Source organism: Marmota flaviventris, chromosome 8, assembly GCF_047511675.1.
Source record: "Marmota flaviventris isolate mMarFla1 chromosome 8, mMarFla1.hap1, whole genome shotgun sequence".
NCBI classification, from domain to species: Eukaryota; Metazoa; Chordata; class Mammalia; order Rodentia; family Sciuridae; genus Marmota; species Marmota flaviventris.
In genome coordinates, this window is record NC_092505.1 from 94967204 (window position 1) to 94991782 (window position 24579).

Below are 24579 nucleotides of genomic sequence, written 5' to 3' on the forward strand. Positions count from 1 at the left end.
ACCTCCTTTCTGGCTCCCAAGAGCTGCCAACTATACTCTTTTCCTCTAGGTCTTCTCTCCCCTTAACTCTCATTCTTCAAAACTATCTTTTTCTTTCTCTCCTTCAGCCTCAAGAATAACTTCTTCCTTTGGTTCAGGCGAAAGAATCATCCTAATGAGCAATTATATACTGTGATATGAGTAGGCACCACTGGACTAAGAAAAAGTAGTTGTTAAAAGAAAGGGCTTTCTTTAGATCAACTTCTTGACCTCTCTTGCCTACTAGTCTCTTCAATGCACACTGGAAGTACTGGGCCTCACAAACTGAGCTCTGTCTGTCTCTCCCCATGCCCATGCCCCTTGGGAGCTTCTGCACGATGCCAACTTCTGCTCGAGGGACATATAAAAAGTGCTTTTGTCCTAAGGAGTCTTTGTTCCATGATTGACTTGGAAGCTTAGGGAAACAAAAAGGAATTGAGATATGCACTGTATTTATAGGCAATAAAATGTTGTGGTTAAAAAAAAGGAAAGAACTTTGGGACACATAGTAAGAAAGTTCTGAACATTTTCCTTCAAGATGAGATTTCTGTTATTTAGTTTAAATATTCGACTTGGGCCCATAGTATGTAAGGGGATTAGGGCTGTGGTTAAAGAGAAGGCTGTATTTTAAGTCAAAAAATAGGACACAGTACAAAGGAAAATGACTGGTCCTGGTTACAATTTTGAGGCTAAACCATAAAATCAGAAATATGCCATTTTCATGTGCTTTAAAATTGTGTATCCAAACTTGAGATTTGAAAAGTGTGGGTTGAATTTGGTTCCCAGTATACTTGGGACAGTAAGATAAGCCACATTTCTGCGTGATGGGGGAGGAGTCTGTGCTTGTCTCAGTTACATGGGTTTAAAACAGAAATGTGAGACAAGTGGATTGGGTCAGTGAAGAAAAAAAGAATAAATCTAAAACTTAAAACAAAGGGAAGTCAATCAAAATGTGTTTGACTTATTTGACTGTGGAGAAAAGTTTCTACACCCTCAAGCACTGAAAGCAGCTGAGTTGATTTTCACATAACCTCAGGGTTCCAAGATTGAAGGGTACAGACGGAACAAAAAGGAAACTCATTATTTTCAGTTCATCTTATGGTGATGGGCAGATTTTTAACTAATTGGAATAGTAGATGAATAATAATCCCAAGTGATTTTTTTTCCTGTGTTGCATAAAAGATAACTTTCATGTTTGACCAAAAATAATGACATTTTTCAATTAAATGAATTTTCATTGTGAGTGAAGTGGCCTCGGGCATGGGGATAGATAATGCAGGACCCCTCAGGAGGTGGTGATCTCTGCTACTGCACTCAGAAGGCTACGTGCCAGACAATCAAGGAGATCCTCCATTCTTGTTCCACTCTCCCCCAGGCTGATACTTGGAATGCCTTCTTTAGAAGTATGTCTTTGAATGTTTTTACATTGAAATGCTTCTGGAAGGGGAAAGATTTACCATTACCTTCCTAGGGAAAGTAGCAAATATGTGACTTTCCTATTTTCCCTTCACAGCAGCTCTTGGTAATCAACCTCAGATTTCTTCCCAGTATGCTCTGTTTCCAGAATCTTCTCTTCCGCACAGCTGTCCAGGAAGCCACTCCAGATTGATTCAATAGAACATGAAAGTTGACACCTACTTGACACTCCTAATTTTTATCTTATGTGAATGAGTTTATTAAATCAGCAAATTTTTCAGAGTGAGAAAGGAAAGAAAGTGTAGTTTCTGGATTGGAAGAAGAGAAGTCACCATTAAGGGGGTTTTCTGGAAATTGAACCCAGGGCTTTGTGCATGCAAGGCAAGCACTCTACCAACTGAGCTATATCCCCAGCCCTATCAATAGCCTTTTACAGAGAAAGATGTCTCATATATCTACTGCTAAGTGCCGTATACCATTATTAGCTTTTTGCATTAATTTTGCCATGTTTTCCTTCACAGCAGCTTTGGAAAGGAGGTGAGAAGGGTGAGAAAGGGAGAGAGAGGTCTCAATTGTACCTTAGAGGAAAGTAAGCTTCCATGACTTGAAATGACTTGTCCAAAGTTAAAGTGCAAAGCTATGACACAGATCTCAAGTCCCTGTCTTTCCAAAGCTGTGACACAGAACTCAAGTCCCTGTATTTCCAGTGTACACTGCAATTTTATACATAGTTTCCAGAGTTACATAGAATTAGACCAAAATGCATGTCCTAAGAATCTTCTCGTGGTAACCTACATTTTTCAGGCCTATCTCCTTAGCAACAAAATTCAACAATAATTTAAATGGACTAAGAACTAAAATTTCTATTTGTTCAATCTTTGTTATTTTAACTTGGTGAACAATAGCACAGTTCCCTGGAGATGATAAAAAAAAATCCACAGTCTGAATCATTTGAACTTAAATTTTCCTTGTGGGTTTTCTTCTGTGATATTTTACTATTCTTTTTTTTTTTTTTTGGTTAAATTGTCTAATTCATTGCATATGTTCATCTGACAAAATTAACTGAAATGGTTGGAGGAGAGAGATCTTGCTATAAATATCCCAAACTGGCTAAAGAAATAATATCATTGAGGATGGCACAATCAATGATTTTTAGCAAGTACAGTAGCCTTATAGATACAATTGCTAAGTTATTGATTAGATCAGAGATAGATAGATAGATGATAGATCTATCTATCTATATATATATATATATATATATGTCTAAGATATGTCTGAGATATATATATTATTAGTAAGAGCATATATATATATGTATATATATACATATATATATACATACATATATCTATCTATCAGACATAAAACTGATTATGTATTGGGTCACTTTGAATGTTCCTAATAAGTATGGGGTCATTCCTTTTATCTTTAAGTTAACCTTCTGAGAGATAATTTCAGCATCCCTTTCCAATCAGGAATAGCAAACCTATTTTTATAGTGAGTCTTCTGTAATGTCATGCTGTTGTTTAAGAAAGTTAGTGAAGGCTGGGACTGTAGCTCAGTGGCAGAGCACTTGCTTCCCATGTGTGAGGCACTGGGTTTGATCTTAGCATCATATAAAAATAAACAAATAAAGGCATTCTGTTCATCTTCAACTACCAATTTTAAAAAAAAAGTCAGTGGGTATTTATTGAGTGCCAACCTACTGTATGCTAATGTCATACCTCAATACTAGTAAGAATGCTAAAGGGAAAATGACAGCCAATGTTGCTTAGTGTTGAGAAAGCTAGGGAAAGCTTCCACAACCCCTGTTCCCCACTGCCATGCACAGCCACAGTGTGCTGGGCAGCGTCTCTGATGTGATCTCCACAGCTCACATGCATCCTCTAATGCTCTTATTAATAATAAGTCCATGCCACTTATTAAGGGCCAGACCTCCTGTCATACACTTCACAGTAATTCATTTAATTCTCTCTATAACCTTAGAAAGTAGCTACTCCATTTTATAGTACAGAAATTGCTAGTACTGTTCTGCATCAGTATATTTAAGCTATACTTAGGTCTGAGTTAGAAGTTCTTGTAATCCAGGTAGGAGCAGGTACATGTTCTAATAGAGGGATGCAGTGTGATTGATAAGAGAGAATCTGGTAAATCTTCGAAAGAGTAAATAGAACCAGATGTGTGACTGGATATGGACTCTGAGGAGAGGGGGCATGCCAAAGAGCTCCAGAGGTCACTAACTTTAAAGACCGATCAAATGATGGTGTGCCCCCAGGCAGTGGGGTATTTGAGATGGGAAGCAGTTTAGGGGAAGTGGTCAGGAGTTCAGCTTTGATCTGACTAATCAAGGTGATGAAGTCAACTCCAAATTGATTGGTATAACCCACGGATGTGATGAAAGGGCAAAACAGTGTGGCATGGTGGTCAAGTCTAGGATTTAGAATGAAAACCTCTAGTGTCAGTGTTAGCACCTCCATGACCCTGTGTACTCTTATCTAAACCTGTTTTCTTACCTGTTACTGGGTTCCTATTATAATCAACAAAAGAAAATTTAGAGTTAAGGTGAGATACCAAAGGTTAGACAGCTAATGAAAAGCAGATTCCAGGTCATAAACCTAAATGAACTATCTTTTAAAATGTGTAATCTGATTGCTATCTATTCTGGGAGAAAGGAATAATCACATTCTTAAGTCAGAGCTAGTAAGACCCTATCATGTCATCCAAATCAGGACACTTTTGAGTAAAAGTGAGTGCTATTAATAAATACATTAAAAAGACAGGCATTCTGGTGCAATTGTGGAAGTCCAGGAAAGGAGTACAAATGATTACATTACTTGCAGCCACCAGAAGAGATACTTTTGAAATCCTGTTTGTAGAAACCACAGGTATGGTTTCCAATTTTGAATAAACATAATTCTGGGTGGAAGAGGGTATATTCAGGATGTGTTTTCCAGCTGGGCTCCTTTGTATACAATGATCAGTCTCCTCTCATCTCTTCCTCAGCAATGTTCCTCACCCCACAACTACCCCTTGGCCCACATATGACACTCAAACCACTGTGATTATTCATTTGTTTAGAAGGAAAAGGGGTGACTTCATTGCATTAATACATCTGGTGTTGTCTCCGTTGTCTGATATTTGCTCATTGCTGATTGCTGCCTGGTAGTTGCTCCGCTCTGCTGCTGATTGGTCTGCTGGCATAAAGTACCATGAAGAGTCCATCCATGCTGCTTACATCTATGTGATAGAGAACAGCAAGCACTATATCTACATTGAAGTAAGTCCTGCTCATGTCACACATTGTGCGAAACTGCCCAGAAATGTCACTGAGACCACAGGTTCAGGACCTGCCATATTAATATGTGCTGTAGAACTGTGAAGAGTGCTGGAGAACTGCTAATTCCCATCACCTGAGTATTGATCTCCCCTGAAATTCACTCTGCATTGTCATTGACTCAAGCTTATAATGGGGGTCTCCCAAATCCATGTTATTAAAATGTGTCAACTCACTGTAATATTGTTTGCCAAAAATACCCCAACATGAATGTGTCAGTTTGGATTTGGCTTGGTTGGAGATCTGAGATGTGAGGCATGTGCTATTTGAGGTCAGCACACATACAGAGAGACATAGTAGCTAAAGAGACCATGCAATGTCACTGGTTTGGGGATGTTGGACTATGGAGAGTACAGGGAAATGAACATGGAAAAAGAAGATGTGAGATTGTTAAAGGCAGGAACCACCTTCTTCAATCCTCTGTGAACTACCATTCATTAGAAAGGGTTTTCATTCCCAGAGTTTGTGTGCAGAGTATATGAGAAAATCTGGGAACACTGAGTTTAGTCTGGGAACTTTAATTGCACTTCAAAGTGAACATAAAAATAGTTCAGGGCACTTGGAAAACCCTGAGAAAATAAAAAGTCCCAATAATGGAAAAAATACATCAGAGTTCATCTCCCTTCCTTATTCTAACTTTTTTTCCCCATTGAATAAAATGGTGAAAGGGAGGTGGATGAACAGGAAAGAATCATTCTAGCTCTATTTTCTTTCTCCTTGAGTGCTTGCCTACTCCCTCTGCATACTGTGACAATTCATTAAAGACAAACAGCAAAGAATTGGAGCCTTATTTATTTTGCAGGCCTGGAGAAAGGAAAGGCTAATTTAAAATATTAGCAGGCTAAATGCAACATGATATCCTGACTGGGATCATGACATAAAGAACATTAGTGGGAAAATTAGTGAACTCTGTACAAAGTCTAGAGGATAGTAATGCCATTAGTACTATTGCCTTTGACAGTTGTACCATAGTAATTTAAGATGCTATAGCTGGCTCACTCTTTTTTAGTAGTTTTCATGTTGCCTTTTTTAAAACACTAGCATGGCATTAAATGGTGTCAGTAGTGTCATGTAGGTACACATGGTAATACCATGTAGGTACCCATGATCTTGGACATGGGCCAGGTTGACACTCCTCTAGTCAAGGTAAGGTAGCATTCACTATATTCCTCCAAAAAGAAAAGAAGTAAAGGACATGACATGTGGCCAGTCTGTGTTCACAGCTGCAGAGGAATGCTAAACTCCTTTGTATTATGAATTAAGAAAACAAAAACATGGTGTAGTTGCCATTGGGATTTCATTTGCTTAATGCCCTACAGCAAACCACAGTCTCAAATGAGTTCCTGCACAGTGTCTTCCTATAAGTTTTTCTTCTCCTGAGGCATTTTGCAGATTTGTGTACTTTAAGTGTAAACATTTGTGAGTCATAAAAATGATAATGCTACAAAACAGAGGGTAATCATATTTTGAGTTATTGCTTCTAAATCTTCATACCTCAAGATGATTAACAAATATTGCTTCAAGATGATTGTCCGTAGAAATTACAGTTGCATTATAAGAATCTGGATTCTATTTGAACACATAACATTTACATTTAATTTTTTGACATCCCCTTATGCAGCAACAAAATCTTTTCCACCATTATGATGATAATGCCATAGCTGAGTTTCTAGTAATAGTTTTAAAGGATATTTTATAGATGCATGAATACCAGAAGTACTCAGAGAACTATTTCTTTTTCCATTTTATTAGTGTATATATGTATGTGTATATATTATATATGTATATACATACAACATACTAACAAAAGAGATTTGAAAATACTTAAAATAGATGTTCAGGGATAATCAGAGGACTCATCCTCCAAAAAAAAAAAAAAAAAAGAGAGAGAGAGAGAGAAACAACATGAAAGTAAATTCAAGGAAATAATGGAGAAAGGTGTAGAGAATTAGATCTGTAATCTACCTTGTTAAAAAAAAAAGTAAATTTAGCATGAGACAGGATGTTTATCAATATAGAATTTTTAATCATAAGCATTTATATAATATGTGAATCTGAAAAAAAAAAACCCTAATTCTGGAATATTCTATGTTCTAAGAATGTAATTTAAAAGTTTGAGGGTGAAGTAACAGTGCAGCCTGCCCCTTGAGGAGGGTGTTCTTAGTAATCAAGGACCTAGACTGTGCATGAGATCCGGAATCAGATGGTTGTGCTTTGATTCTGTGTCATTTACTTTCCCAATGTGATTCCAGTGGTCAGAACACAGCTGCTGTGTGACACACTTTTTTAAAAGTACAAATGTAATTTTTATTGACTACATTTTCCTTAGACTATATGTAAACTACTAAGAAAGGAATGCCTTCATGATGGCCCCATTTTTTTTGCTCACAGAACCAATTTTTCATAAGCTGTGCTGATGACAAAGTAGTATTCAACAAAATAGGCGATGCAATCGCCCAGCGGATCCTGAAAGCGCACAGGTAATGTTTTGACTTTTATTTTGGGGAAGTTGTTGATGCAGATGTCCTTATTTCCTATGAACATGACTTTTCAAAGCCCATTTTTAAAGGGCTGTCATTTCCTGCTAGACTTGGAATGTGGTCCAGCCAGTGGTAGGTTGTTGTTTGCTTTAATCTGAGTCACTAAGAATTTTTGAGTCCATTTTGGTGGGACAAATAGAATGTCCAGTCATTTTTTCCTGGCCACACTCTTTCCCATGCATGAGATTTGTGGTTTGATTTATTTAATAGCAGACAGTGATCTATGTTCACTTATAAACAAAGCAAAATAAACATCTTTTGCCATGGATTATATTTAAATTCTTGTTCCCATCTGTCTTATGTCTTCAGCTCATGGGATTATTCCTTAAATAATAGTTTTATTGAGTTAGAATCCACATCCTAAGTAACCACCCACTTAAAAACTGTACAGTGTACCAATCTTTAGTATATTTCTAGAGTTGCACAACCATCACCTAATCAATTTTAGAATATTTTCATCATTCCAGGAAAAAAAATGCCTTTGGTAGTCATCGCTTGTTGCTTTCTTTCCTGAGCCCCCTTAAAATTCCCAAATCTACTTTTGTTTTTTGTAGATGTGCCAACATGAGCATTTCCTATAAATGGAATCATTTAATATATTGTCTTTTATGAGTGATTTCTTATAGCTCATCTATGTCATAACGTATCAGTGTTTTCATCTCTTTTTAATGCCAGCTACTATTCCATTATATGGATATACCACATTTTATTTGTCCATTTGGCTGCCATGAATAACGTTGTTATAGATGTTCTGTACTAGGCTTTTTCTTTTGCTTTGTTTTAGAGATTCACTGTGGTATGTACATATGTACATAGGAGAGTTCGGTCAGATTCATTCCAACATTTTTCACTTTTCCTGTCCCTCTTTCCTCCTTCTTCTACTCCACTCTCTCTTCTATTTTTTTATGGGATTCCCTTTCCCCCCTTTTTCTTTTGCTTCCCCCTCCCATCATTTTGGTCTCACTTCTGCATGTCAGAGACATCTTTAGTGGTTTTATGCAAACATGTTTTTGTTTCTCTAGGGGTAAAATTGCTGGGTCATAATGGTAACTCTCTGTTTGACATTTTAAGGAACTGGTAGACCTTCTTCCAAAGCAACTACACCATTTTACATTCCTACAGTGTATGAGCTTCAATTTCGCTATATCCTTGTGAATTCTTATTGTCTCTCTTTCCATTATAGTTATTCTAGTATGTATGAAATAGCATCCCAATGCAGTTTTAATTTGAATTTCTCTAATGATTAATGATGTTGAGCATCTTTTTGTGTGTTTATTGACCATATACATATTACTCAGCTACCTTGCCCATTTTTATTGAGTTATTTGACTTTTTATTGTGGAATTGCCAGTTCTTTAAATATTCTAAATACAAGTCCAATATAGGATACATGATTTTCAAGTATTTTTTTCCCATTCCATGGGTTGTTTTTTTTTTTTTTACTTTCTTGATGATATTGTTTGAAACATAGACATTTTAATATTAATGAAGCCCAAGTTATCATTTTTTTTATTTTCTAAGAATGATCAGTGGGGTTGTGGCTCAGTAGCAGAGCACTTACCTTGCATATGTGAGGCACTGGGTTCAATCCTTAGTACCACATAAAAATAAATAAACAGGGGCCAAGGTTGTGGCTCAGGGGTAGAGCACTTGCCTAGCATGTGTGAGGCACTGGGTTTGATCCCTGGCACCACATAAAACTGAAAAAATAAAATAAAATAAAGGCATTGTGTCCATCTACACTAAAAAGAAAATCAAACAAATAAATAAATAATCAAAATAAAGATATTATGTCCATGTAAAACTAAAAAATATTTTTAAAAAGAATAATCAGGATCAAGAAAATTTATGCCTGTTTTCTTCTTATAACTTTGTAGTTTTTAGCTTATATATCTTTGACTCATTTTGAATTATTTTGTGTATATGGTGTGAATTAGGGGTTCATCTTCATTCCTTTGCCTGTGGATGTGGAGTTGTCCCAGCTTTACTTGTTGAAAAGATCTTGAATTGTCTTAGTATCTGAGATTATTTCTTTATATGGCTGATTTTAGCTCTGTGTAAAAGTAGCAGCCTAAGAAAGCAAAACCATTTGTTTCGTTAGTTTAAGTCATTGAATGCATCAGTGAAGAAATTAATTAAACATGTTATAAATACATGTGTATTTATACATATTTGGGGATTCAAACATTTTTTTTTTTACTTTTACTGTCATGTTGTACCTTGATAACTTTCTTTCACATATTATGTGGTTATTTTTAGCTTAAAAATATAACTGTAACTCTCAACATTTTATATGATTCGTAGTTTATATTTCAGCATGATCTTGCTGAATCTTCACAAATAATCATGATAGTAGGTTATGTACCCATTGCTGTTTTTCTTGTTGCTGCTCCCATTTTAAGAATTAAAAAACTGAGATTCAGGAGGTTGTATGACTTGTCTAGGCCACTAACAGCCTTAGGCAAAACCAGCTTTGAGCCCACCCTCGCACTTTTTTGACCCAGTGACTCCCCAACGCCATGTAACCCTAATTCGTAAGCGGTTAGGTATTTACCTAGGCAAGTGGATCGGTCCTCTGGGTTTTTTTCCCCACTTTGACCACTCATTAGATGCAGGCTGACCCCAAGGGGACAATCTTGAGTAAGGCAGGTCCCTTTGGCCTATGGAGGGCAACAGCTGGAGAAAGTCAGAGGCCAACCTCTTAGCAGCTGAGTGGTTGGCTGGGTGGATCCTACGGTGAGGAGTTATAGGCAGCAACTGTAGTATCCACCCCATACTACAGGGTGCATAGTGGATCTCACCCTTGACTGCACATCGAAATCACCTTTGGACCTTTACAAAATTACAAAGAGCTAGACTCAACTCTAAGCTTACTAGACCAGAATTTCCAGGAAGAGGGGTGCAGTCACCTGAATTTTATAATGCTCCAAAGATGACTGCAGGGCATGACTACGATTGTTTTGTCTCATCTAGGATAGCAGACACAGCTATGAATATTAATGGTGGCCTGTGTTTTAAAGGTAACCTTTATGCCTTGCCTTCTCATATGCTTTTAAAAGAGATTCCTCCTAGGATCTGTTTCTGAAATGACTTAAAAACAGCCTTGTTTATAGTTAAACATACATGTACATCCAGAGATTTCTTGCATTCCTTGCCAGTCTTCCAATTTTATGCGGTGATTTATGTTTAATTTACAAATTTGCATTATTTTTCTATCAACTCTTGCATTTTGTTGATTCAGGTGCATCTGCTTTATTTATGAAGCACGTTTGGTAAAGAAAATGTTAGGAAATTAGAGTTAGTCACAGACATACGTTAAGCTGACAAATGAGTTCATTGAGCTGAGCAGCACATCATAAATTTTGGAACTGTAATCAGCTAATAAGTAGGGAAAGATGCACTTGAGTTATTATTATTTCCCTATAAGTGTGTGGTATAATGAGAACCTGTAAGATTTGTTTTTAAGGGTTTGGGAGCCTGAAAGAATATTTTTCTTTGCCATATTAATTTGTCTCTAAAAATCTGGACTTCTTCTAAAATCATAAAATGCTAGCATTTCAGGGTGGGAAGGAACTTTAAAATATTTTCTAATCCCAAGAGCTGCTCCTGAAAGAAAAAAATTCTGTGATGAAAGAGTATGGTGAGTTGTAGATGATATCTCATGCTTGGAAGTTCACAGGGCACATTAAAGACTGGCAACTTCAAACTTTCCTTGTAGAAAATTGGATATGAGCGCATCCTATTTCAAATTAGCTGTATGTTATCAAGCTCTGATTTCTCAACAGTCTCACTTTCTGTAACAATTTCAAACTGGCACAAGTCTTACACATGCAGATTTTCAACGGACACACACAGACACCATGAAAACACATTTTCTCCTTTTCTCTTCATTTTCACAGTATTGTTCCTCTTCTGTGGTAATTGCCACTGTAAAACATTTTTTCACTTAATAACTTGAATGCTGTGAGCTTGTAATTCTTAGGCAAAGTCAAAGCCGAGTTTTAAAGCTCATCCTGCTGGCTACCTGCAGTGGGGCATCTTCTTTTCACTAATTAGGGGTCTGGACATGTCATCTCCAAGCTTACCCCCTCTTCTCTCATAGAGTTCTCTGTTTTCTGCTCTTCTGAGACTCAGAAATTCCCTGCCAAAGTCACATTCTTAGCAAAAAGTATAATTTTGGCTGTTGAAAAAGAAGAATCCACATAGCAGACAGAAGGAAATGACAGTCAGCAGTCAGCCAGGCCTGACCAAGGAATGCAGATCCTCTTCCAGGTCCCTCCCTCCGGAATCTTATGTTGCCAAATCCCTCAACTGGTCTGAGTCTTTCTTTTTCTGCCAGTGTTGGAACCTAGACTCACACCAGTTCCCTTAAGCAATTTTTTCGCTCCCCTCACTTCCTTCTGGTTCCTTCTTGATAGCCATAATTCTTTATAGAAACTGGTTTTTACAAAGCCTCCCTGTTCTGATCCATGACCCAGAGTTTGGACTAAGAGCATCAGGGAAATCACTACAGAAAACATGTCTGATCAAATAAGGAAAAGAGTCTTAGAGTCGAGACCAGCTCCCCATCCACTTCAAATCCATCTTAGACAGCTCAAATGAGACTGGAAGTCAGGAAGGGGAAATCTAACCCATTATCTAAAATCAACTGTTTCATCCTCTGTTTGAATAAGTCAAAAGACCGAACAGGGCCAACTGATCCAGATAGAAACATTTTAAAACACTGTGTGCCATGAACAAATGGCTTCTGAGGATAATCTCAGATCTTTACTTATAGAAACTTGACACGCATCATTTTTCTGCACTGGTAGAAAGTCAGGAAGTGTGACAGTATATTTCATATTGTGATCACCAAAAATTTGACATATACAATGAAATTAGGCACTTGACTTAATGTCTCTGTGTTTTTATAGTAAATTGCATTTTAAAAAACACTATTAAGCTCTATGAAAAATATTTAGTTGTTAAAATTGCTCAAATCCCGCCATGGTTCTTGTAACTGTGAAAGAGCTACGGTTTGCCCATAAGTAGGTAGTCTGAGGAATACCCTCTAAGAAATCTAAAATTATTGGGGTGTCACATATTTGGAGACCTAGGTTCTCTCCAACTCTGTTATCCACAGATATGTGACATTTTGAGTGTATCTGGTTGTTTTTCAAACACTCTGTTTCTTCACCAACAAAGAGAATGATAAAAAAATATCATACATATGAACATACATGAAAGTAGTTTGTAAATTGTTATGTATCAAATGTAAGAAATTATTATAATTCCAGGACATTTATCATCTGGAAATATGTTTTGCACTGCTGATGCAAACAAAGATAAGCAACATTTGAATCAGAATTAATAATTAGGCTAGAAACAGAAATATTTTAATTAAAGAGATCTTTAATTATTATTTGTTTTAAATCCTTGAGTGGATATGCAGAATAAGAAAACCTTGCTTTGGTTTCTTACCTCTGGCTCTTGTGCAGGTGTAGGAACGTGATTGACACTTGTGGTGCTGGGGATGTAACCCAGGGCCTTGTGCATTCTGGGCAAGCTCTCTACCACTGAGTGACATCCCACTTCTGTTGAGATGTGTCCTGTCTGAAATTATAGCAGATCATTCCTCAGAGTCCATTTTTGGATTTCCCCATCATTGATTTGATAACACACTCCCCAAAATTATAAGGTAAAAGGTATTCTGAAGCATGAGTTCACTTTTGTTTTAATGTTAGACACTATATACTTTGTTGTTCTTGGAAGCTTCCTAATTGTAATCACTGGTTGTTAATTAAATAGAAATGTTACCAAATTGTTTTTGAGTCTTTCCATATAATAGGTGCTTGACATGTCTTGCTTCATCTAATCTTGAATGAAGATTGGATGCAGAATTATCCCCATTCTACAGATGAGGCAGCTGAGGCCAGGTGAGGTTTGTTAACCTCCCCCAAGTCATATGGCTATGGAATGGGAACAGCTAGCTGCAAACTAGATCTTCAGTTTATACTTTTCACCTGTAAATTAAAAAACAAAAAAAAAACTTCTTTCCTGTCAAGGAACATAGAAATTCTCTAATGTTAAGCTTCCCAGAAATCTATGAGAGAGAGATTTTATCTCAATATTTTAAAATCAGATCAGTGTTTTATTTTTTAAAGTAATTGCTTGATAGATTTTTTTTAAAATCTCTTAGGTTTAAAGAACATCTATATCCTATAATTTCCACATCCTATAATTTTGTACCAAACTGAAAAGACATGTTGGGCATGTTACAGAAGCACTATCTTAAAGAAATTTAAAATGCAGTTATTATCAAAAGAATTAAAAAAACATTTTAACTATACTAGTTGCTAGCTTCACATTTTTTTCTTGTGAGATATCTTTTAAGCTCTGATAACATTCCTAAAGAGGTTACATTGGGGCACAGATGACAACAGATCATGACAGGAGAACTTTTGATTTAGATCACTTAGTGTTTTTATTCTATTCCAAAAATTATACAAATGATCATTTCAGCAGATAGAAAGATGAAAAAAAATTAGCACAGGGCAGGGGCCAGCAATAATTCTGAGCTGAGCACATACTCTGGCAGAGAAAGAAAGGAAGGCAGAAACTCTTTAAAAAGAGAGAGAGGAGAGAATGAAAACTGCTGGGCCAAACTGGGTTTAATAAAAGGTTTTGTAGAATCTTAGTTGAGGGCCGCTAGGGATATGTCTGCCAAAGGCTATCAAGTCCAAGGTGAAGCCTAAGTCAAACATGCTGGACTAACCCAGCATCCCCCAACATTCTTACACTCTAAAGCTTGCCATTTTCAAAAGACAAACAGTGAAAAAAAAAGTCTGTGCACAACATACCATACATCATAGTCGATAAAGTCACACATTTAATAGGTAAAGTCAGTGCTAAATGAGGCCAGCATTTCTAGTGGACTAGCAATGGTTTTAGCCAACTCCCTCAAGTACAGATGAGAACACTGAAACCCAGAAAGATTTACTGCATTTTAAAAGATTTGCCAATCACAAAATCAAAGGGTTATGTCCCAAACCACTGATGTAAGTCCAACATAACTGATACCACCATGGTATAAAGTTCTCCCAAGAGAAAAACGCCAACCACAGTTTTTTTCTGGTTTCTGAAGGCGTTCATTGCTGCAATGTCTACGACAATGAGAGAATTCACAGCAGCTCTTGAGTCTAAGTAATGAAATATGACCTATAAATCTTAATTCTCAAAAAAAAAAAAAAAAAAAAACAACCAGAAACGCATCTCGCCACTATAGAGACACATTGAGCTCCCTTGGGGTTTTCTTACAGATCCTGAGACTCGATTGTGAGTGGATCCAGCTTCTCCTCACTGCTATTCATCCTGCACAGGGATGTGGGGGTGAGGGGTGGAGGAGGAGGTGGTTTGACAGGAGACACCAAGAAAGGGATGTAGAGGCCTGTCACCACGGTGACCCATCTACATGGAGAATTGTTTCTCTGCTTTTAAAGGTGCAAGCAGCATTACAGCAATCACAAGACTTAGAAAATATTAACTTTAAAACGTCTACACAATAACAACCCTAAAAAAAATCACTTTGTTTTCTTTTTTGTCCTTATTGATATATATATATATATATATATATATATATATATATATATATATATATATATATATATATATATATATATTTTTTTTTTCCATTTTCTGTTGAATCACCTCTTTTTTTTTTTTTTGTCCCTATAACTTACATGAATTTCTAGCTCAGGCCCTATTTCCACACAATAAGAGGAAATTTCCTTTAGGCATTCTTGATAAAAGTGGCCAGATTCAGTGATTTCTCATTATCTCTGCTCTGCATTCTGTCAGTGAGGGTGCTGCCGCTGCCTCCCCACCTCCCCCGCCCCCATCCTTGGTGTAGATGCTAAGGAGCTGTGGATCTCCCGGAAGGGACTTTCAGATCTTGGCACTGATATCTCAGATTTATTCTGGCATCTGCTTAATGTCACTCAAGGACTTCTGCCTTCTCCTTTCAGAGCTGCCTTTGTGCCCCATCTCCTGTAGGCTGCCAAATCACATGAGCTGGTGGCCTGTGCTCTTGATTTTGTTTGGGCTTCAGCTGGAAGAAAGGCTTAGCTTCTCCTGGTTCTCATATCCTCAGGGAATGGGGTTCTGTTTTCCTGGAACTCTGCCTAAGGTGATAGGATAGAATCTCTACACTATCTCACCCTTTACCTTTTTTCCCTGCAGCTTCAGCTCAGAGAATCTCTTGCTACTTCCCAAAGTCTAGGAGGTTGACGTTTTTGTGGCTTGGTTCCTTGATGAGGGTGCCACCCTAGAAGCAATGCCTGCTTCAGAGCTCCAGGCCCAGAACTGGGAAGTTAACACACCTGAGGGAAATGGTTTATGGTATTAGCTGCCACGTTTGCATTGTCTAATCATTGTAACTTTGCATGGGGGCCATTGTTAACACAGCTCAGAAGTATTTTGCTACTGATCCATCATCATGGTCATCTTTTTAAAAATTTATTTTTAGTTATAGATGGACACAATACCTTTATTTTATTTATTTGTTTTTATGTGGTGCTGAGGATCAAAACCAGTGCCTCACACATGCTAGGTAAGTGCTCTACCACTGAGCCACAACCCCAGCCCTCGTGGTCATTTTTAGTGGCTGCAAGATGATCATTCCAGTGAGTGGCTATATCATAGTTAATCATCTGTTATTGAACATTTATTTCCAATTTTTAGCTCCTAACTTGTAACCATGAGAACTAGTGAATTTCTAAAGAAAGACATATTTTAACAAGAAGCCTCAGAGTATAATTTTATAAAATTGTTCTAAACTCAAGTGGATGAAGCAGTTGCCCGCCTGGTGCATAGTTACTCGTGGCTTATTGCCCACAGGCTCTTGACTTGCTTTTAGGATCATAAACACTTTTGCACATTAGGGGCTGGGGTCCTGAGCCTAAGCAGAGCGCTGTTGTTTGCATAATCCCAGTGCCATGAGGATGCAGTGTTTCAGGAGACTAGCAACTCTGTGGATGGGATCAGGGAGGCAAACTGGACATAGTGCCACACAGAAAGTCCTCTTTTCTGGCTTTCCTTCAACCACAGGTTTATGGTTTGAAATTCCAGAGCTCTATTTTTTTTTTTTTTTTTTTTTTTGACAGCAATGAAAATCTAGTTTCTGCTGGTTAGTTTAACCCATTTTGTCATATCATTCCAGAAGTGGAATGCCTATAAAAAATGTAGTATATAATGAATAATTATAAGAATACAATTATGATATAATTAACAGAATTATGACATTAATTAATATAATTATAATTTTAATTAATGTTAATGTGATACTAAAAAAGCTCTAGATTATGATTTCCAACCTATTTTAATGCACCTCTGCAATTTTGCTGAAATATTTCTGGAATTAAAAACCTGGGACTTGGTGGATTAAAATTTTTATCTGTTAGCCAGGCACCGGGGTACATGCCTGTAATCCCAGCAATTCAGAAGGCTGAGCCAGGAAGATCACAAGTTCCAAACCAGCCTCAGCAACTTAACTAGGCCCTAGGTAACTTAGAAAGACCCTGTCTCAAAATAAAAAAAATTAAAAAGCGCTGGAAATGTGTCTCAGTGGTTAAGCACTTTGGGCTCAATCCGCAGTACCAAAAAATGGGGGGCGGGGATTACAAATAACTGTATTATAAACAGCAAAGGACTTGATATGATCTGAAGCTAAACAAGTCCTAAAAATAAGAAAATGTGAATATTCTGATTCTTATGAATTACAGTTTGCAAGAATGTTTTATAGAATTTTATAGGACATAGTTAACATTCTACATATGAGAGCTCTATTTTTCATGACATTTTTGCTTTTAAAAGACACAAGGATAAAGTGAAACTGTCTTACAAACACCTTCACAAAGATCAAGTACCACTTCTAGGATTTTTCCAATAAGCCTGAAAAATGACTTATATGAGTCAGTATATATATATATATATATATATATATATATATATATATATCAAAGCAGTTATTTCAAATGGCAAAAGAATTAGAAATAATTTAAATGTCTATCAATAGAGGAGTGGCTTATATATTAAGGTACAGATATACGGTAGCATACTATGTCCTATTAAAAACTATGTTCTGATGTGGAAGGAGTTCCCAACACATTTTTAAGTAATAAAAATAACTTTCAGAAAAGCATTTATAATATTCTAACATTAGTGTGAAAGGAAAGAATATATATAGTAAATTTATACACTATTTGTAAAAGAGTATGGAGGAAATTGGAATTGCCCTCAGGGAGGGGAAACAGGGGCTTATGTATTATATTAAACAGGGCTGGGGACATAGGAATGAAAGAGTATTTTTTTTTTCACTATATCTTAAATTTTGTCCTATGAGTATATGTTTCTCATTGGAAAGTGTCATTTATTTGGAGGTTCCTCAAAGGCTAAGCATAATGTAACCAAATGAACCAACATTCATAAATATATACCGAAAAGAACTGAAAACCAGGACTCAGATACTGTACGCCAATATTGATAACAGCATTACTCACAATAGCTGGAAGGTAGAAATTACCCAAGTTCCCATCAACAGGGGAGCGTGCTACATAGCATGGAATGTTACTCAAACATGAAAAGGAAAAATATTGTGACACATGCTGCATTATGGGTGAGGCATGAGAATGTTCTCTTGAGTTAAATTAGTTAGACACAAAAGGGTAAGTACAACTGCGCTTATATGCAAAATCTGGAATGGGCAAATTCATAAAGACAGAAAGTAATTCAAGGTTACCAGGGGCTGTGGGGAGGGAAAGTGGGGGAATCTAATAGTTACAGAGTTTCTGTTTGGGATGATGGAAATGTTTTGGAAATGGTTGTGATGGCTGTACAACGTTGCAAAAGCAATGAATGGTGCTTGGAAATTAATGGTACACTGATAAAGTGGTTAAAATGGCAAATTCTGTGTTACAGGTTACCACAATAAAATATTCAAATGCAATGCAATTTAAAGAAAAAAGTCCCAAGGAGCTTAACCTCTTTCCCTCCAGAGGCTTCCCTAGAACCACACATTCTTCCAACCTGACCCGATCCTCCCAAGGCCAACATAACTGAGTGCATGCTGAAGTCAAGGGTGCTGCGCTAGGCACTGCCTGGAGTAGAAAGCCAGGTGCACATTCTTCTGTGCTTCAAAGAAGCTTGTCCCACAGCCTGGGCAGCAGTGCATGTCTCGAATAGGTGAAGCAGAAAGGGTACTGAATCAACTTCTTGACCTTGTGCTGTGGGAGCACAGAAGCCAGAGTAACCCAATGTGACTGAAGATCCAGGTGGCTTGACAGAGAGAGTAGTCTCTCAGGTGGCCTTGAAGAAGTGGGGTTCATTGGAGGCAGATTACTGATGAACCTGCCTCATCAGTATGGAGGTGCCTCTCTGAGCAAAGGACCGTAGCCTCCCATCACTGGTGTGAAGTGTGTATGGAAGGATGATTCTGGAAAAGCAGCTAAAGTCAAATGGTGTCAATTCTTAAATGCCCAATTGAGTTCATCTGACCTTAAGTGCTGGCTGCAGGAAAAGAGCTTGGGTGTTCTTTGTGTTGTTTTTCACTGTCCTTTTGCCAGTTAGGGATGTGTGCTTTTTATCCTTATCAAGCAGAGAACTTGGACAGTTTACGTTTTATTTCAATGTTTTCTTTGCAACTCAAACTGTGTTTGCCATCTAGTGATTAATCCATGCCACTGCAACAACCTACTTAAAATTCCTTGTTTCTCAACCCTGCAGCCAAGCTCCGAGGCCTCCAAATTCCATTCTGTTGACAGTCACTTCTGCCCTAATGCCTACCTCAGCATTCAGAGACAGCACCGTGAAATCGCAACCCTCAGAGTAGCAATAATATTCACATGAAAGAAAACTTTAGTTGTTCAGAAGAAAATGGGCTTTAGAAATTGTGTATTATGAAAAGTTTAAATAGGATCAGACTTGAACTGTATTCAACACCTCTGGGTGAACAAGATTCATGGAGCACAAGAGATACCACCTTCATTTCTGGAGTTTCTGCTCTTATATAGCTTCCAAAGGGAGACAAGGACTTAACAGTTTGGGGTTCCAAATAAGTGGTACCTATTAGAATGTAACTTTCCAAATTTCTGAATTTCTGGATGCATGTCAAAACAGCCACATTTTCTTCTTCTATTGTCTTTAAGTAGATTCCTTTTCCTTCAAAAGGTGTCATTAATCATTTGATAGAATGAGCCAAAAATGTTGTGTTTCATGTGCAGAGAACTTAAAAGTAAACATTAGTCACTCCAGAGTCTTAAAGAGCCCACAATAACATTTTGCAACGGAACTTTAGAGTTCCTTCACAATGAGGACTTCTACATTGGAAGATATACTGAATCTAGTGTGTCTTTTTGCCCCTGAGATCTGGGTTGTGGGAATTCAGTTAATTGGCAAATGAATATCTACTATTTTCTAGGCTCTGAGCTAAGTACTATGGATGCTATGGATGTAATGTTATACACATGTACACTGTGATAACACCTTTTTCTAAACTTGGTTATAACCCACTCCCCACACCCCATTTCTAGGGGATGGAAGGAAATCCTTTTTTTCTTTCTTTCTCTCTCCCTCTCTCTCTTTTTTTTTTTTTTTTTTTTTTTTTTTGCTAAGGGAAAAAGTTTTCTTGCTTTGTTAGTAAAGGAGAAACACAGAGGACTACTGTCCCAGAGTCTATGATTCTACCCATCAAGGATAACAGGGGTTTTTTGCTTTTGTTGTTGTGCTTATTTTTTGGTACCAGGGATTGAACCCAGGGAGCTTACCCACTGAGCCACATCCCCAGCCCATTTTTATATTTTATTTACAGACAGGGTCTTGCTGAATTGCTTAGGGTCTGGCTAAATTGATGAAGCTGGCTTTGAACTCTTAATCCTCCTAACTCAGCCTCCCAAACCGCTGGGATTACTGGAATGCACTACCACACCCAGCTAGCAGGGGATTTTAAAAGAGGTGATTCAAAGGCTACATTCTAGGTGTTTGCTTATCCAGAGTTGAAATTCACTTGCTAATTTGGGAGATAGTCATTTCTGAGATGTTCTGATGTCAAGCAAATCTTTCTTACACTAAATTTTGTCTTACAAAGGATTGTGCTGTAGAGAGCAAGGGATAGAGTTCTCACCTTACTGCCAAATTCAGCTTGTTGTTCAGGTTACAGATTAGTCACCTGGATGTAGCTTCTCTTCTCCAATCCAACAGCACCCCCAAGCCCTGAAATGTGTAGACTGGTTTTGGGAAACCATTCACTCAGTCTCTTAAAAAAAATATGAACTGCTTGGCTGTCATTTTCAACTGTACTTCTGTTCATCTGATTTTGCAGGGAAGGCCAGAGATACCGAGTGTATGTGGTGATACCTCTTCTGCCAGGGTTTGAAGGAGACATTTCAACGGGTGGAGGAAATGCTCTTCAGGCAATAATGCACTTCAACTACAGGTGCCCGAATTCTCAGTAGTCTGTTTAGAGCTTTCAGTCACTTCGCACATGGGTGCTGGTGCCGGGGTGCTAGTGATGGCAGTGTTCTTCACATTGAACAAAGGGACACTATTTTACTTTCAAATCTTAGCCTGTTGATAAAATTCAAATGCAGCCTAAAATTGTACATGGTGGGCTTAGGATATAAAGTAAGTATAAAAGAACTAAAATATTAGTCCTTTTTCATATTTATCGCTTCTCATATATATGTGATAGTATATATTTCATATATATAATGTTGTTAAAAATTATCTTCAAGCCATATTTTTTCAGTAATAGAGAAAAAACCATAAAATTAAATACCTAAAATGATATGAGTATGATTAGAGTGTATTTGGTTGTGTAGCATGTCTCCCAGGAAACTTGGTAATAATAATCTCTTAGAAAATGGAAATTCCTATCTTAAAGATTTTTAATTCTATTTCCTCCATCTACCACATCTCTGCTAAAATTCTACAGAAAGTGGTGACTCCTACACTTGGTATTTTGAAAATCCAGTTTCCATATTCACTCTAAGAGGGACATTTGGGTTCCCCGGAGTCTTTAGACTTGCCAGCAGAACATTGTAAGATGATTGGGAAGTGCCCAGGGGTGGGCAGCATAGAAGGTGATAGAGAGTAGCCCCAAGCTTCGCCTTGGGTCACATAACTGGGAAAGAGATTGGAAACCAAGAGGTGAGTGCGTGGACAGGCCTGGATATGAATATGGCTCCTGAGTATGAGCTTGGACCTGATACACAAGAGTCCCACACAGGATGGATCACCCTGGTGATAAGTCACAACAAAGACTAGAACTTGGGTATTTTCTTTAAATAGTTCTTGTTTTTTCAAACCACCTTTAGTTTCTCTCCTTTCTAGTTCAACCTTTTAGAGAGTTGGAAGGGGCAAATAAGATCTCACACTTTGTAATCCAAGAAGTGGATTTGTAAATACAAGAAGTGCTCAAAGTGTAGGTCAAATTGCTCTGCACGTACAATCTGAATGCACTGGAGTTTTCTGCCATTGCATCTATCTCCCAGGGTCATAAGTAAGGATCTGTTTCCCCTGGGGTAATTTTGCCTAGTTACAGTATGAGAGAACTTGAACTGTATTGGTCTATATACTCGGATTGAAGATTTGCCATTTCTAATGTTATCTGATTTAGAGCATGACACATAAAGCTTTTCAAGTATTTAAGTCACTGACATAATGTTTAATTGGATTTCATCTGCTTCATTTGCCATTCTAATATTATTTTTGGAATATTGTCAGTTGTAATTATTTCCTATGACTGTTTTCTTGAGTTTGAACCAGCTGAATGGAATACATGTTTGGCTCTTGTTCAGAACCCAAAGTATAACCTTTTATTATGCAAAAACATCTCTATTTGCTGGCATCATCTTTCATAATATCAGCGTTTCCCAGTCATAACTGTATTTTTAATTACTTTCATAGAGCAAGCAGATGGAGCATAGAATTTTTTTTCAGTCTGTATTATTCATCAACTGTTATCAGAGTCTTGAAACAAAATCATAAGCAGAGTCAGTTAAGTCTGGTTTTGTTTTTACGTTTAAGGGCTTTTGTGGAGTTTATGGAGACAACGTAATGTAATAGTTTGCTGAATTCCTAAATCACTCTGCCAATGGTTCGAACTTTTCACCTTGGAAAGCAATGTGATACTTTTCAGTATTCTTATCTATTGAGGCATGCTAGATTTATCTTTTCTGTCACCAAATTTAGAAGAGGGAAAGTTCATTTATAACTCATCTTTTTAAAAATAGCTTCTCTTTGTGAAATCTAACTTTAATTTTATAACTCTTCCATTTATCCACCTCAAAGCTGCTTTGTCCAATTAGTTACATTACAAAAGCGATGTTCCCCTGTGTTTAGCTTTAAAACATGTAGGCACCTTCTCATTAGAAGCACTTGTTCTGTTTGTACTTGGATTGGGATTATACCCACACATACTGCAGTCGAAATTGGTTGTTTTGAAACCTCCATAATTATTTCTTTGCATACTTTCAGAACCATGTGCAGAGGAGAAAATTCCATCCTTGGACAGTTAAAAACAGAGCGTAAGTAACTGCTTTTCTTTTCCCTCCAGGATTGTTTTTATGAAGCATGAAACTATCTATAATATTAAGTGTGAAGATGAATTATCAGTAATCACAAATGCTTTCACCGAGTTTTTAGAATTCTACTCACAAAAATTTCTCTACAAAATGATCAGCTGAGGTCAATTATTTATTTTTATTAACCCTCCCAAACCAATGTTTCAATACAGACGCTTGAGATGCATAGGTAATAAAAAATGAGAATGTCCATATAATTTTATTTGTTTATTTATAGTAATTTTGCCTTAACAATATCTGAAATTTGTAAGGCACTTCTCAAAGACCATACATGTGTATTCTCTGCTCATTGTCTACCTCAGTCTTAGAAAGAAAGGACAGGGGTCACTCCTGCTTCAAAATTGAGGAAATAGATGCTCTAAGGTTAAGACATATTTACTGCATCTTATGTATGCAGTAGAAGTCTCAGGGTTCTCACAACATATTCTTGAATTTAGCAAAGAAAGCCTGCTTTTGAAAGGCATATTTTCAGATGTCTTCTTCTTAAAAGTTTTTGCTTGTTCTTTTTAGTTATACATGCATTAGAATGTATTTTGACATACATACATGCAGTATAACTTCACATTTTTGTGGTCGTACATGATGTGGAATTTCCCTGGTTGTGTATTCATATATAAACAGAGGAAAGTTATGTCCTATTCATTCTACTGACTTTCTCATTTCCATCCACTCTCCCTTTCCTCCAATCCCCCCGTCCAATCTGGTGAACCTGCACTCTCCTCCACCTGTTGTGAGTTAGTATCTGCATATCAGAGTAAACATTCAGCCTTTGATTTTTTGAGATTGTCTTATTTCAGTTAGCATGATAGTCTCCAGTTACATCCATTTACTGGCAAATGCCATAATTTCATTCTTCTTATGGCTGACTAATATTCGATTGTGTCTATGTACCACATTTTCTTTATCCATTCATCTGTTGAAGGGCACCTAGATTGGTTCCATAGCTTAGCTATTGTGAATTGAGCTACTTTAAACATTGATGTGGCCACATCACTGTAATATGCTGTTTTTAAGTCCTCTGGGAATATGCCAAGGAGTGGGTAAACTGGGTCAAATGGTAGTTCCATTCCAAGCTTTCTGAGGAATTCAGATGTCTTCTTAATTGATCCTTATATATAGTTCTCCACTACAGTATATTACATGGAGTTTACTTATTTATATCTCCTTGAACTAACTGTAAGTTCATCCCATAGTGGAAAATTCAATAATATTCTATAAATTTGTGCAATGGTATGGGGAGGCGGCCAGCACCTCATTGGGGGTTTTTCTTCCTGCCAAGGAGGGTGTAAGCCTCCTAAGAAATTAAAATCTAGAATAATTAGTGAAGAATAAAAGATAAAGTTGGAAAGATAGTTTCAAAAAGGTAGAGCCCCTGATAGGTCCAGTTTACACAAGAGATGGAGCTAGACAATTAGAAAATAGCTCTCATGGATTATTTAAGAGGTACATCAAAAGCAGGGATAAGGTTTCAAGCATGGAGTCTTGCTTCATGATGTCTTGGCAGTCCACAGGTTGACTGGCATCTTGGCAGGTCACACGCATCTCAGAGAGGCTGTGCAGCTACAGCAGGTCACCCTGTCCCCAGTGCTATGTGGGACCAGGCAGAGCTGCATAGGGCTTATAATGTGTCTAGGCAGTCAACCAGAGGAAGTATCCA

At 37.3% G+C, this 24579-nt stretch overlaps 1 protein-coding gene across 5 annotated transcripts in view; it reads left to right on the forward strand.

Annotated features, from left to right (window-relative positions):
- Pld1 (phospholipase D1) overlaps positions 1-24579 on the forward strand; it is a 206053-nt gene that overhangs the window by 148866 nt on the left and 32608 nt on the right. For all 5 annotated transcript variants that reach the window (XM_027942201.2, XM_071615476.1, XM_071615475.1 and 2 more), the window contains 4 exons: positions 4601-4711; positions 7160-7248; positions 20660-20773; positions 22816-22865. In XM_027942201.2, the coding sequence (XP_027798002.2) occupies positions 4601-4711; positions 7160-7248; positions 20660-20773; positions 22816-22865 (364 nt within the window). The remainder of the gene's footprint in view (positions 1-4600; positions 4712-7159; positions 7249-20659; positions 20774-22815; positions 22866-24579) is intronic.